The sequence below is a fragment of the Erinaceus europaeus genome, chromosome 8 (assembly GCF_950295315.1).
Source record: "Erinaceus europaeus chromosome 8, mEriEur2.1, whole genome shotgun sequence".
NCBI classification, from domain to species: domain Eukaryota; kingdom Metazoa; phylum Chordata; class Mammalia; order Eulipotyphla; family Erinaceidae; genus Erinaceus; species Erinaceus europaeus.
Window position 1 is genome coordinate 75469189 of NC_080169.1, and position 15604 is coordinate 75484792.

General features: G+C 39.4%; 1 protein-coding gene and 1 long non-coding RNA gene across 4 annotated transcripts in view; one reads left to right on the forward strand and one right to left on the reverse strand.

Moving 5' to 3' along the window:
* The window catches only part of LOC132539915 (uncharacterized), an 86796-nt gene extending 84702 nt beyond the window's left edge, over positions 1–2094 (reverse strand). For all 3 annotated transcript variants that reach the window (XR_009551204.1, XR_009551203.1, XR_009551205.1), the window contains exon 1: positions 1957–2094. This is a non-coding gene — a long non-coding RNA (uncharacterized LOC132539915). The remainder of the gene's footprint in view (positions 1–1956) is intronic.
* A 63-nt stretch (positions 2095–2157) lies between these two features.
* PRKAR2B (protein kinase cAMP-dependent type II regulatory subunit beta) overlaps positions 2158–15604 on the forward strand; it is a 126331-nt gene continuing 112884 nt past the window's right edge. Inside the window, exon 1 of the mRNA XM_007528317.3 lies at positions 2158–2727. Coding sequence (XP_007528379.1) covers positions 2415–2727 — 313 coding nt within the window. The 5' untranslated portion in view covers positions 2158–2414. The remainder of the gene's footprint in view (positions 2728–15604) is intronic.

Here is a 15604-nt window from a genome sequence, read left to right on the forward strand (position 1 = left end):
AAAGTATATAAAACTGAGATTGCTGGCTATTCACAGTGAGGCCTGTACAAACATGGTTGGCCTGTATCCTCCCACTCTGCCAATGTTTATTTTCCTTAAGTAGTATATATTTCTTTGCATCAAAGAAACTTGATCAAGATACACCTTTTTTTTTTTTTTCCTGCTTCACCACTTGTGAAGCTACTCCCCTGCAGGTGGGGAGCCAAGGCTCCAACCCGAATCCTTGAGCTGGTCCTTGTGCTTTGCGCCACCTGTGCTTAACCCACTGCACTACCCGCCTGACTCCCATCAAGATAAACCTTTACTATTGAAAAGAAATACTGTGTGTCCGGCTAGAAATAGTTATCCAGTGTAAACCTTGCCCGGACTACTGGCTTGCCCATGTTATTTTCCTTTTCTAGCAGCTGCATACAGACTGATGTCTCTGTCCAATATCTATTTAATTTCCCATGTGTGAAGACAAATTTGGTAGCGCTTTTATTTCACTCTAACACTATGAGCTCTTGAAGTTCTTTTGCAATTCTTTGGCTCTCTGAGAAACTAGTGCAAATTGCTTTATAAATCAACAACTAAAGAATCAATATCAGTGATGTTCTTTTAAAGAATTCAAAGATAAATAATTCCCATAAATCATGGCCACTGCACTCCCAAGGTTTAAATGGAAATATTATGAAAACAAAAGTAAAAGATATAAACAATATTACCAAAATGTTACATGAAAATAAATCGAAAGCAGAATTTAATTTCAGAAGTGAACATTTGTTCTGAAAATGAGATTAGTATTACTAGTAACAGGGTCAAGTTTACTTTGTCAAGTAATAGCTTTAAGAATTGGTGCAAATGAGTACTGTTATCAAAAAGCTGATTGCAAAAAAAAAAATTAAGACCAAACTGTCTTCTTTTAATATTATATAATTGAAGCATAGTCCTTGACGGGAGGACCACACAGGTCAAATAATCCAATTATGCATTTCATGCTTGGCTCACTTCTATCCCTAAAAAAAAAAAAAAAAATGAGAGCCACAATTCCCTGACATTGTAGCTGAAGACAGAAAACCCTTTGCCATCTCATCTAATAAATCTACAAAAGGGAATAAATGTATTTTGTCACACAAAGTGTAGAAACTACTTTAAGATATGGCTTTTGTAAATGTTTGGAAAAGTGTTTTTTTTTTTTTCCCAATCATTGGGGCGGGGGGGGGGGGGGGGGGGGAGTAAGCATTGTGGCAGAAACCATTGTTGTCTCTAGAACTGGTTCTCCTTAATCTCCCAATGTTGCTTGGCACTTAACTGCTTAGAAGTAAAGACACATTCCCAATACAGCATTTCCTTATTGCCCGAGTTTCAGTTACTATTACTGCTTGACAAAATATTTCAAAATAAAATATGCTCATTGATTATGTGGCTCTGGATTTTTGGATCGGGCTTCACAGCATAAAGAGCAGTTTTAAAATAAACATAAAACGTAAAAACTCAGCTAAGCATTCAAATGTTTAAATTTTGCCATAGGACCACCTGCCCTGGCCATGACATTTTACTCGATCTGCTGCACTACTTGAACTCTGGTGTCTCACAATAAATGGTCACTTGTCTCATACTTAGTGGTGAATTTGCATGGAGGGTACGTTGTATCGATTAGGCGAAACAAAGATGGAGTATTGTCTTTATCCAAAGGAGAAGCAGTACCACTGTGTGACTTTGAACAAAAGACATTCCCTACTTAAAAGTGAGACTAGATTCTCCGAGGAAAATAAAATGCCGCTACCCAGCTGGAGTCTGAAGTTTTAGGGCCAATCGCGTGGCCCGAGCTCCCCGCAGGTTCCCCGAGGGAATTCGGCCACGTGGCCCACGCGCTCCACGGCGAGCGGGCGGTGGACAGAGAAGCGGACCGGGTGCGAGCTGGAGCCTCCGGCACCGTAAGCCCCCCCGCCCCAACACACACAAACACACACATACCCCGCAGGCGCGGGCATCCACCCGAGTGCTCAGCCAGGCAGCCGTCGGGGCGGCGGGCGCTCAGCACCAGCCGCGAGTGGTTGCCATAGTTTCCGGGGATCACGTGGGCTCGCTCAGCGCCCCCTCCCGCGCGCCGCGGTCGGGCGGAGGCGGGGCGGCGGCGGGGCGGCCCGGGCGGGGGAGTGGAGCGACAGGGGCGAGAGCGGGAGGAGCCGGAGTTGCTGCCAGTCCTCCCGGGGCTCCGCTCCTTCTGCCGCTGCCGCCGCTCGGAGCAGCCGCGCGCCGGGAGCCGCGGGCCGGGCCAGCCGGACCGCCGGGGCCCAGTGCGCCGCGCTCGCAACGGATAGCTGTCCCCGGCGTAGTTCGCGCTCGCTCCGCAGCCGCGGGGCTCCTAAGCCGGATCCGAGAGGGAGCGAGGGCGGCGCCCCGGTGCCCGGTGCCCGCCGCCCAGAGGCAGGATGAGCATCGAGATCCCAGCTGGGCTGACAGAGCTGCTGCAGGGCTTCACAGTGGAGGTGCTGAGGCACCAGCCTGCGGACCTGCTGGAGTTCGCGCTGCAGCACTTCACGCGCCTGCAGCAGGAGAACGAGCGCAAAGGGGGCGCGCGCTTCGGCCATGAGGGCAGGACCTGGGGGGACGCGGGCGCGGCTGCCGGGGGCGGCACCCCCAGCAAGGGGGTCAACTTCGCCGAGGAGCCTATGCACACCGACTCCGAGAACGGCGAGGAGGAGGAGGAGGAGGAGGAGGCCGCAGACGCAGGGGCGTTCAATGGTGAGGACCAGACCCCCGCGCTCCCCCGCTCCCACCCTCTCCTTTTTTTTTTTTTTTGCTCTCGCCTCCTACAGCTTTGCTCACCCACTTCTTCCCTACCTTCCCATCTCGCCCACCCGCTCAGCATCCATTTCTGACTCTCCCACTCGCCCACCTTCCTACTCCTCTCTCTTGTCATGCCTTCCTCCTCTTCCCTTCTCCAGAGGTGGGGAGCGGAGAGAAGATGGTGGTCCCAGCCCATCCACCCTCTCTCGTCCTGGCCTTGCAAGCTGAGGGCAGCCAGTGCAGGACGGGCATCTGACAGACAACTTTCACTGTGCGTAGCGATATTTCTCTAAACGGATACCATTGTGCGTAAAGGAAACTGGCCCACTTGGCATCCTTTTTCAAAGCCATTATATTTATTAATGGTGTGCCCGCTGGGGAAAGGCGAGGGGTATTAGATTTGATTGACTTTTCTGTTGTTTCAATGACAGGTTTTCCAAAGGGAGCATGTACTTGGATGCACTGAGGCAGGACAAAATTTGTCCTTAATAGCACTGCCATTCTTAGAAACAGTAATCTGTTTCCAATTTGCCAATGGCTTGTTTGGTTAGTTTTTGCACACAACAAAGGATCTTATTTAGCCCACAACTTATGGGGTCTTTGGGATGAGGAAACATGCTAATGGCTTGCTTCTTATTCAAAGCAAATACTGAATGATTTAGTACCTTTAGGGGGAAAAATGTGCGAAAAAACACTATAGGAAGTTCGAAAACCTTGTTGGTTGTCTTTAGATTGAAAGCCAGTGAGTAATTGTAAGGACTGTGCCAGATACTGAAGCCAGAAAGAGTGAATGGGGAAGAAAAAGAAATTTTCTCAAATAGCTGTTCCTGGCAAGTCCCACCCCTTCTGCTTACAACCCTCTTCACACACACACACACACACACACACACACACACACACACACACACACACACACCATGGCATGCCTCAATTCCATCTTTATGACACTCAGATGTCATGTTGTGAAAATATGCAATTATTTTCTCTATGTGGTGTAATACAAATATATATTCAGCATTGCACCAACTGTTATGTGCACTGTGGTTTTTGTGTCCACAGTACATATCTTATAGTGAAAACATTCTAAGGTGTGATTTCATTGTCTGTGTATGTTCCTAGGAAGATGTTTCTCTTCTTTGCAGTTGTTAAAATGTGTTACCCAATCCTTGTGATTTTAATTTGTCTGAAACTATCACAAAAAAATGCTGGAAAATGATGAGAAAGGAAGATTATTACATTACAATATATAGTTTTGGACTTTTAAATGTTAAACATATTAAAAATAATGTGGCTGACTTTTTTTGCACACGTCTTTAATCAAATATTTTTCTTAGCAAAAATAAGAAAAGGACAAAAGAACACATTTTTTGAAGTAGATGGGGAAGGAGAAACCAACAATGGATGACATAGGAAAGGCAGGAGTTTCTACTACATTTTTTTCATGCCACTGACTCACACACACACACATATATATATATGTATATACACATACACAGAAAAGGATTGAAAATAAAAAATAAATAAATAATAAAAAAGTGCTGGTTTACCAGACTGGAGAAAAGGGGAAACTAAGAAGTAGATAAATAGCCTGTAAATGCTCAGTAAGATATGTTCTTAATGTAACTAGATGTTTTGTGAATAGTATACTTTTGAAGTACTTTGCATTGGTGTTTCCATTTTCTCCTTTCATATGTAAAAATGTACAAATAGATTTTATTTTCTTTTTGCAAAGAATAAGCTGTTAACTTAAAACCAGCAGGAATTGCTTTTATATGGTTTTATATTCTCCAATGCATTATTATGAAAAATACTCCATGTGAGTTTTAATAAATATTTTAAACAATTACAGTGTTTATACCCCAGGCCTACCACCCCACAGCACTTAAAATTATTTTGACTGCAGTCAACATTTACAATTCAGTCATTATCCTATATAGCTGAAACCTTAGCAATAGTGCTCCTTTCTACTACGAGTATTTCCTAATAGCTCTTAAAAAAACTAAATTCTGTTGAGACATTCAGTCTAAAAAGAAATATCTTCTACTTAAAGTTTGACAGACTTTTTTTATATAACGATCTGACAATAAATATTTTAGACTATGTGAGCAACATATGGTCTTCATTGCATAGCCTTCTGGTTTTTAATAACCCTTTAAACACATAATCCCTCAGGAGGTTGGGGGTGTACATAGCTGACCACAGTTAAAAACTGTAGTTTTCAACTCCTGGTGGTGGTGGTTGGGGAGGGATCAGAGTAGTACCATTGGGGAGAAAAGAAATAAAACTATGAGTATAATGGACCAGTCCCTGAAAAATGCCAAAATATCAAGAATAATAGCTATCTGGATGATTTTCCTGGCATAGTAAAGAATAAGCACTAAAATCATAAAATGAGTAAATAAAATTCCAGATTATCCTGTGAAGTAGGAAATTGGCCATGTAGAAGACATGTCTCAATTTACTGTGACACAGTTCAAAACTAGCTAGATAAATATTTCTTAGATTTAGTATATATTTGAATGAGAATTGATCCAGAGATTAATATTACCTGGCAACATTCTTGGGATTCCTTTGAATAGGTTGGGTGGGGCAAATGATCTTTTTTAGAAGCATATTATTTTTTAACAGTTTATTATGTTATACATAGTTCTCTAACCACAGTTTGAGAACATTGATCAAAAGATGATTATGTGATTTCATTAACAATTACCAAAAAAAATCGCTGCTATTTATTGCCATTTGCTGTGTACTTGTCACTATATCAGTACTGCAGTTCACTACCCCAGCTCTGTGGGAGAGATGAGACTATCACTTGCCTACTGTTTTACAGAACCAGGATTGAAACACAGTTGAGCCTGGCTCCATCTTTGCTTTTAACTCCTATGTTTCATCTCTGGGAGGAGGTAGGGAAGGTGTCATTTGAGCACCCTTGTTTGGCAAGTTATACTTGAGACCCTTAATGTCTTTTATTTTTAAGACTGACAAATTAAGTCCATGCATAGCACTAATAAGTGGCAGAACCTGGATTTTTTTTTTGTCATATTTGTCTGAGCCAAGGTCATCATGGAGTTCTTTATAAATAGAAGTTGTATTTCATTTGACCCAACTCACAGATCAAATTTTTCTGGTTATTTTCTATTAGTATGATAACTTTACATTGATTGGTTCATATCCACTCTGTGATTCCTTATTCATAGGTGATAATATTTATTGATTAAGAAAGACTGAGAAAAAAAGGCATTTTTTTTTTTTTACCATGAAGCTGGTGCCCATTGGTTTATCCATGGACCACTGATATGACCAGGACTTCATTGTATGACTGGATCAAAAAAGTGGTCTGATAGACCACTGAAGATCTTAGCGCCATCTATCAGATGGGTGAATGTAGTCTTTCCTACATTTTAGAGAATTATTTCCTCTGCTATGTCTTTCTCCTTCCTCTTTTCTCATCTAAATTTAACACTTATTTTTTCTCAGTTTGCTTATGATTTTGGTTAAAAGCACAACCTTTCTGTGTGAGAATGATTATGACATATGGTGCCCCTTCTTTTGGAGAAGCTTCAAAGTTCTAGAAGAAGCCATAATGGAGACTGCCTCCCTCTTCCCCACCATACAGGATAAAATTTGATATGTTACTTTTGCAAGCGTAGTTCCCTCAGTCTTGGAACTGATTACAGATTTACGACAAAGTATTGTGTCAGTGCCAATTTGGAGTAGAATCTGTGGTAATTAAAGTATACAGGCGTCATATTGTGAGCTCATATGTTGCTCAATAATGTCTTTAGTGAAATTATTGAAATGATAAAATAAACAAATAAAATTCCAGATTACCCTGTAAAATAGGAAATTGGCCAAAATAAATAAATTTCATATGGATACATGAAGAGCAACCAACCTGGGAGAAAAAGAAACTAATGTCAAATACTGAAGAACTACATTTCTATATTGTGGAAGAAAAAGATCTAGAATTCAAACACAATACACCAGTCAAAAAAATAGGACTATAATTTACATGTTTGCCCTGTGAAAATGAGCTAATCATCTTAATTGACCTACTGAGTTAAAATTCTCAACTGACCTACATTAACTCTTTTTTTTTTTTTAGAACCTTATCTACCTCTGATTTTTAAAAAATATCATAAGAGATCTTTAAAACCATACAAAATATTGAATGTTGCACTTTGATAAAATTGTGGGAGATTAAGAGAACAGTTACCTTGAGAAGAAATTATTCGGGGGTAGTGCAGTGTGTTAAGCGCACATGGCGCAAAGCTCAAGGACCCAGGTTCAAGCCCCTAGGCTCCTCACCTGCAGGGGAGTCACTTCACAGGAGGTGAAGCAGGTCTGCAGGTCTTTCTTTACTTCTCTCTGTCTTCCCCTCCTTTCTCCATTTCTCTCTGTCCTATCCAACGACGATGACAGCAATAGCAACAACAATAATAACTACGACAATAAAACAACAAGGGCAACAAATGGGAAAATAAATAAAAATTTAAGAAAAAAACCAAATTATTCAAAGAAAGTTGAAAAGGATATGCATGTGTCTGAAGAAGTTCTCTTGGAGAGCTTTGACCAAATATTGTTTGTTTCTGCTAGACACAAAATTAGAAGAGCTATGTAAGTTTCATTGTAGCTTGAAGAATAAGTCTGAAATGGCTTATGTGTTCTTCCTAAAATAAGATAGCAAAAGCAAGAAGGGCTGTAGACAAATTGACGCCCCAAAGTTCTACTGAAAAATATTCTTAACTATGCTTTTAGTTCATACTGGAAGATATATATATATATATATTTACCTTTTGAGTTCATGGTCTGATATTAGGAAATTGTACAGAATAACTATTCCCTTAAAGAATCATTGCCTTGGTAGATTTATTAGGCAATAACTTGCTCTCTCTGGCTACTAGAGACTATTATGTGACAAGTCATCCAGTTGTTAACCATCTGCCTTTTGTTACATGTATCTGTCAGCATACCACTAAATAAATTTATCTCAGTCCTTATAGTTATCTTCTACGGCTGACTTAAATGTCTTTTATAAATCAGCTTTATAAATGCATTGGTTGGTTTGAAAAAATATTCATAGAAGCCAGTTTTTCTTTTTTTTTTTCAAATTAAATTCAAACATTTGATTGCACCAAAGCAAAGGACTCTGTGGAGGGAGGGGGAGGGGCAGGAAGAAAACTTTGGGGGCCCATTATATGAAATTGTATGCATATGTTAGTGTTTGCACTGTAAAACATTAACCCCCTCACTAAAAAAGAGAAAAGAAAAAAATCACACATTTGTTTTCATTTATGAATGAAACTGGACTAAGCATGTTGACATGCTTTCATATTAATAGTACCTACATGATAAGGTGGTTAAGTTAAATAGATTAATGTTTGCAAGGACAGGCATTTGATTACATGTTATACAAATAACACACTAACATGAAACCTCACAGAAGTGTGATTTTTTTTTTCTTGCAGAATAGCAGTGGAAATGAATCTAATATTTGCATTTTTTTAGAGAGATGAAATAGGAAATGAGCTTATGTGACACTTCCACTCAGGGTTTAATGTGAACTTATGTTGAGTAGTAATAAAACCCACATCCTTTCAACTCATACTTAGTAGCTAAGAGCTTCAAGGTTTTGTTATTAATGAGACTTTATGGCTTTTGGCTATTAAGGATTTACATAATAACCTTAAATCCTCCCACAATGTATTACATCATTCTTCACAATAGTTAAAATATTGAGGCCATTACTGTAGTTGTGAAAATAAAACAATAATAACTAGAGATTTTTTAAAAGACATTTTGAGTTACAAAGGATATTTTCAATGTTCAAAAACAGTGGTAGTCATTTAAATAATATTAAATGGATTGCTGGTGTGATTAAAACTAAGAAATCGAAGAACTTGAAATAGTACTATTTTTATCCATTTTTCACTTTAGGCTTTGGGAAAAGGGAGGAAAGAAAAGTGGGCAAGGGGAAAATGGGAGTGAAGAGGGTAAGGAAAGGTACAGGGAGAGGAAGGAAGAGGAAGGAGAAAGATCAGTTGACATTTATGAAGGCTTCTCTGACAAGCTTGTACTTTGAAGGAGGACCTAAGAATGAAAACATCTAAACAAAAACGGAAACATTGAATACTTTTTATTTGTCTACCTGTCTTAAAATCAAACTCTTTAGTCATCTTTCATGTACAACAGTTAAAAGTTTTCCATTTGTGCTTGCACATAAAGTAATGTACTGTCTCTGGGTGGGAGAGAAGTAAATATTTAATGGTTATTTATTGTTGTTACAAATCTCATTCCATGAATTCCAGTAAATTTCCAACTGTCAAGATTTTATTCATAGCCATGTCAAAAACCAACTATGTTTCTTTTCCAACTGCTTAAATACTAGCAGGATATCTTCACATTCACCAGTGAGTATATTTGGAGCCCATTAAAAAGTCACTTGTAGCAACAGAAAACCTGTGGTGGAGGTTGTGGTTGATAGAATATTTTAGGATAAGGAATTTAGTGAGGGAGACTGAGTGAGTGACTGACTGACAGCGGGATCTATCTTAAGAGTCAGGTAATAGCAGAAAGGGTCTGAGACCTAAGCTGGCCTCTGGAAGGAAGAATGTGTGAAAGTTGGAAGGTAAGATGCTATGCCCTTGTATTCACTGTGAAAACATTTATTGAGAGTCAATCCCTGCCCCATTTTAAGTGAAAAAGGAAAAGTCATTTGCTTAAGTTTACTATCTCTAGACTTCTTGATAAACACTCTATTTGCCAGAGACTATATCATAGCTGCTATATTCAATTTATTTTTTTTTTTAACAGATGGAGCAACTGAGAGCCAGAGAAGTTTCCCCACCTTTAGCTGGTTTTGGTCTTCTTTTTTAGAGAACTGTCGCTTATATTTTGTGTGCAATTAAAGCCAACATATATTTATTAATTTTGCAGTCTTCGTTTTAAAAATCAGGCTAAAGATGAATATTTTTGTACCTTTGCCTTCAGAGTTACTCTTGCTTTTTTTTCTTTTTGGTCTTTGCTTCATTTTTACTGAGTGAAATCTATTATTAGAGTGTACTTACATTTCAAAACTAATTTTACTAGAACACAAATCAGCTCTGACTTAAGGTGATGCTAGGGACTGAATTCATCATTTGCATAAGAAAGCCAATGGAAAGAAAGTGCACTGCTTTTTCTCAGTTGTGTGAATTATTATCATCGTGACCATAATCCTAATTTTATCCAGTCTTTGTAATTGTTGCTGGAATGGTCAGAAAACTCCATATAAAAATCACACTATAATGCTGATCATTATCTTTATTTTATAGGAGTGAGTTTTGTGTTTTGGAAATGCAAAATGACTCAGGCTATTCCATTATGTAATTATTTTGTGGAAAGAATTTGAGTTAATTTTTCAGGTCATGGATTATATGAAAACAAAACAATCTAAAAAAATCAGAAGTATAAACACAGTTGGTGTAACATTTATAAATTTTTCAGCAGTAGTCTCTGCCATGTGTAGCTTAATATGTTTGGAAACTCAAAAAATCATTCCAGTTGCTGCTGTTTAAAAATGTTCCTGTATTAAAAAAAGACAAAAGTCCAAAATATAAACACATGTTCCACATAAAAGTTAAGCCAAGAAAATATACTGTATACAGTCATTCCGGTATCCGTTTGGCTAGGGACTGACATTGTTTAATTTATATTAGCTGTTCCAAGCCAAAACAGTTTGTGGAAGTGATATTGAAGGGATTTTTTTATAATAAAGAAGGAAAAAAAGCTTCCATTTGTTTACATACATTTCAAATAGACCCTCAAAAGCATCTATCTAGAAGAAAAAAACTTTGAAAGTAAAAATTACCATAAAAAGTTGAATTTACTTACTAGAGTGTACAAACTTGCAAAGAAGAAAAAAGAAAAAGACGGAGGAGTAGTAGAAGTAGTAATAGTAACCAAACTGTCAGACTTTGTGAGAACTCTGGTGAGTTGGGGGGAGTAGGCACAGAACTTGGGTAGTAGCTGAGAAACGATACTATACCCCTAAAAGCTGTTAATGTTATAAACTATTATTAAATGAGTAATGAAAATAATATTTAAAGTATAATTTCTCACCAGTATCTTGTGGCATATGAATCCATTTGGAGACCACAGTTCCAAATATATCAGGTAACTATGAACAACTTTGGTTTTCTGATTTAAGCTTCTAATTATAAAGGGCCTTGTGGTAAGTAGAGTCCAAGTATATATAGTGGCTCTTTTTTATTGGACAATTATTAGGTAAGGTAATTTTTTGACAGAAGCTGAGTTAGAATAAAGAGGAAAACTCTTACCTTGTAAAAAGGGAGATAAAATTCTATCTCCTAGAGAGTAAGGCCCAGAATTTATTTTATTTTGTTTATTTATTTATTTAAATTTTTTATTATTTATATTAATTTACAAAATGATAAGATAATGGGTACAACTGCACACGGTTCTCACCACCAGAGTTCTGAATCCCCAATCCCTCCATTATATGCTACAGCAGTTCTCTTAAGGTTGCAGATATGGGTTAAATATATTATTTCTTTTTAAATATTTATTTTTATTTTATTTTTACTTATAAAAAGGAAACACTGGCAGAACCATAGGATAAGAGGGGTACAACTCCACACAATTCCCACACCAGAACTTTGTATCCCATCACCTCCCCTGATAGCTTTCCTAGTCTTTATCCCTCTGGGAGTATGGACCTAGGGTCATTATGCGGTGCAGAAGGTGGAAATTCTGGCTTCTGTAATTGCTTCCCTGCTCAACATGGGCATTGAAAGGTCAGTCCATACTCCCAGCCTGCCTCTCTCTTTCTCTAGTGGGGTAGGGCTCTGGGGAAGCAGGGCTCCAGGACACATTGGTGGAATCATCTGCCCAGGGAAGTCCAGTTGGCATCATGTTAGCATCTGGAACCTGGTGGCTAAAAAGAGAGTTAACATATAGAGCCAAACAAATGTTGACTAATCATGAACCTAAAGGCTGAAATAGTGCAGATGAAGATTTGGGGGTCTCTGTTTTACAGATAGCTAGTAGACTTATTTTAGTTATATTCCAAAGGGCCCATGACTATACTTTTTTTTTTTTTCTGAGCCTGATATCTGATATTCAGGTAGACTCAAGTTATTGTCTGGGGAGAGCTAGGAAGCTGGATCAGGGAAGCAAATAGCTCCCAAATATGGGAAAGGTATATAAATATTGTTGACTGTAGAACCCATCAATTCGATGGGGGCCCATATTCAGCTTAGGAGCCTATGTAACCTCTGCGTTTCTGTAGGTCTGATCTCACATTCTGTGGTAATGAATAGTAATGTTCCAAACTGCCCCAGTTTCAGGACCTATCTTCCTCAGGTGGAACATAGAGTATGTTGTCTAGCCTCCCTTCAGAGGATGGAACTTTCTCTACGGTTGTTGATCTGCATTGAAGACAAGGTCCTATGGAGGCCCACAGAGGGGTCTATTGGTTGTTCCTCATGGAAATAGCCAGTAATAATGGAGAGAGGAATCTATTCAAGGTCTAGGCCTGTCACGTCTGTTTGAGAATCTCAGGACTCCCTGACTAGGGCCCCTATTACAATGGTCTATTTTTGTATATATTTACCCCCCCCCCATTGGTCCCATCTTCTCTTCCTTTCCAAGTCATACATACACCTACTACTACATCAGAACGTACCTCCCTTTTTCTTCTTCTCTCTCTGGGCCCTGATGGAGTTGGAGTTCAGAGCCCTCTGGTCATCTTCTCCCTATCATTTCTCCCCCACTGGGAGTATGGATCAAAATTATTTTGGGAGTGCAGAAAGTGGGTGTTCTGGCTTCTCTAATTTCTTCCCTTCTGGACATGTGCTTTCGCAGGTAGATCTATACCCCCAGCCTGTTTCTAGCTTTTCATAGAAGGCTCTGGAGAGGTGAGGTTCCAAGACACACTGGTGAGGTTGTCTGCTCAGAGAAGGCAGGATGGAATCATGGCAGTGTATGCAGCTTGCTGGCTGAAATTAAGTACTAATGCTTATAGTGCAAATGTTGAATATTTGACACAGAGAGAGAGAGAAGATTTTTTCTTTTGCCACCAGGGTTTTATCAGTCTGTCAATACGTGCATAATTCCACTGCTTCCTGTGGCCATTTGTTCCTTTTTTATAGAGGGGAGAGACAGAGAGGAGGAGAGGCACTGCAATGCCACACTCCACCACTCTTTAAACTCTACCCCTTCTCCCCACAGGTGGTCTCATGTGGTGACCAGGGGCTCAAATTTGGGTTCTCACTCAAGGTAACCTGTGTATTCTATTTGGTGAGTCACCATTTGGCTCCCTAGAATGGTATTTTAAAGATGTTTAGTTAAGAATAAGTCATGGTTGGGGGCCAGGCGGTAGTGTAGTGGGTTAAGCGCACATGGCCCAAAGCGCAAGGACCTACATAAGCATGCCAGTTTGAGCCCCCAGATCCTCACCTGCAGGGGAGTCGCTTCACAAGTGGTGAAGAAGGTCTGTAGGTGCCCATCTTTCTCTACCCCTCACTGTCTTCCCCTCCTCTCTCCTCTGTCCTATCCAACAGCAGCAATGGCAACAATAACATTAACAACAATAACAAGGGTAGCAACAAGGGCAACAAAATGTACCCTCTGGGAGCATTGGATTTGTAGTGCAGGCACTGAGCCCCAGCAATAACCCTGGAGGCGCAAAAAAAATTATCTTTTCATTTCTAACAATTTTTATTATAAGTGGAGCTTTCTTCTATTATATGATTTAATTTGTCTTCCTGAGAACATATAAAACAAACTGTTAAAACTCAGTAATAGAACTATCCCTAATCAAGCTGAGCAAAAAGTGTGAACACTTCAATAAAGAAGATGTTAGAGAATCATGTGGGGTAGTGCTCAGTATTTTTAGTTATCTTGGAAATGAAAAAAAAATAATTATGAAGTGACATTAAGTACATACATTAATAGCTAGAATAAAATATATCTTATGTTGACAAAGATACAGAAGAACTTGAATTCTTATATGCTACCTATGAGAATATAAAATGATACAAACACTTAGGGAAACTGGGCTCTGTTATAAAGTCAAATGTTCACCCATTCTGTGACCCAGCACTAATACTCTTACTCCTATTCCTACTCCTACTCAAGAAATAAAAGCATTTGTTCACAAGACTAGTATATACAAATATTTACAGGAAATTTATTCAGAATATCCTAAACTAGAATCACTCCCAATCTACATCAACAAAGGGAAGATTAAACAATTTGTAGTATATTTGTACAATGAAATATAGTACGCAGCAATAAAAAAAAGCAAATTTTTGATCCTCTCAGCAATAAAAAGGAGTCCCACATTTATATGAAATTCAAAGAAAGACAAAATTAAAGTATGGTGGTAAGAACAAAAACATTGGTTTCTATGGGATAGTTGAGATTGGCTATAATGGGGCTCATAGAGCCTTTCCAGGGCATCTAAATCTCTTTTATAGAAAGGTTTTTTTTGAAAACTTCATTAATAGAGTACAGCTATGCTTTATGTTTCTGGTTAACTTTGTTTTTTAATTTTTTTAATTATCTTTATTTATTGGATAGAAACGGCCAGAAATCGAGAGGAAATGGGAGATAGGGAGAGAAGCATAGAGACACCTGCACCCTGCTTCACCACTCGCAAAGCTTTCCCCCTGCAGGAACATGTGCGCTCAACCAGGTGCACCACCGCCTGGCCCCCAAGATTTTATTTATTACATATGAAAGAGTTTTACATCAGACAGACACCAGAGCAGCACTCAGATATAAATGGCATCAGGATCGAACCAGGAATCTCCAGTACGCAAGTCCTATGCTCAGCCAATTGAAATGTTTCCTTAACTTCAGGGTATTTATATCTTAGTTGGTATGTTGGTTACCTAGGTGTATACTGTAGTCAAAACACATACACTGAATTGCATGTAAGTTCATCTTAATTTTAAAAATTAAAGACATAAAGGTTCTTGAAATGCTCTTTTCATGTTTTAATGCCATTATTGGGACTAGGAAGCAGCACATCCAGGAGAGTGTACACAATAACAAGCATGAGAACCCAGATTCAATCTCCCAATCCCTACCTGTAAGGGGCAAGCTACACATGGTGGAGTACTACTGCAGATGTTTCTCTTTTTCTTTTCCCTTCCCCCCATGTCTCTATCATTAAAAAAAAAAAAAAAAAAAAAAAGAACATCAGGAGCAATAGACTCATGGTGCCTAAGCATAACCCTGCTAAATAAATAAATGGGGGTCGGGCGGTGGTGCAGTGGGTTAAACGCATGTGGCGCAAAGCACAAGGACCGGTATAAAGATCCCAGTTCGAGCCCCTGGCTCCCCACCTGCAGGGGCGTCGCTTCACAGGCGGTGAAGCAGGTCTGCAGGTCTTTCTCCCCCTCTCTGTCTTCCCTTCCTCTCTTCATTTCTCTCTGTCGTATCCAACAACGAACAACATCAACAATGGCAATAATAATAACCACAACGAGGCTACCAAGGGCAACAAAAGGGGGGAAAAATGGCCTCCAGGAGAGGTGGATTCGTGGTGCAGGCACTGAGCCCAGCAATAACCTGGAGGAAAAAATAAGTAAATACAGTTAATTTTCTTTTTTATATATTTATTTATTCCCTTTTGTTGCCCATGTTGTAGTTCTTATTGATGTCATTGTTGTTGGATAGGACAGAGAAATGGAAAGAGGAGGGCAAGACAGAGGGGGAGAGAAAGAGAGACACCTGCAGACCTGCTTTACTGTTTGTGAAGCGACTTCCCCTGCAGGTGGGGAGCCAGGGGGCTTGAACCAGAATCCTTCCGCGGTCTGTCCTT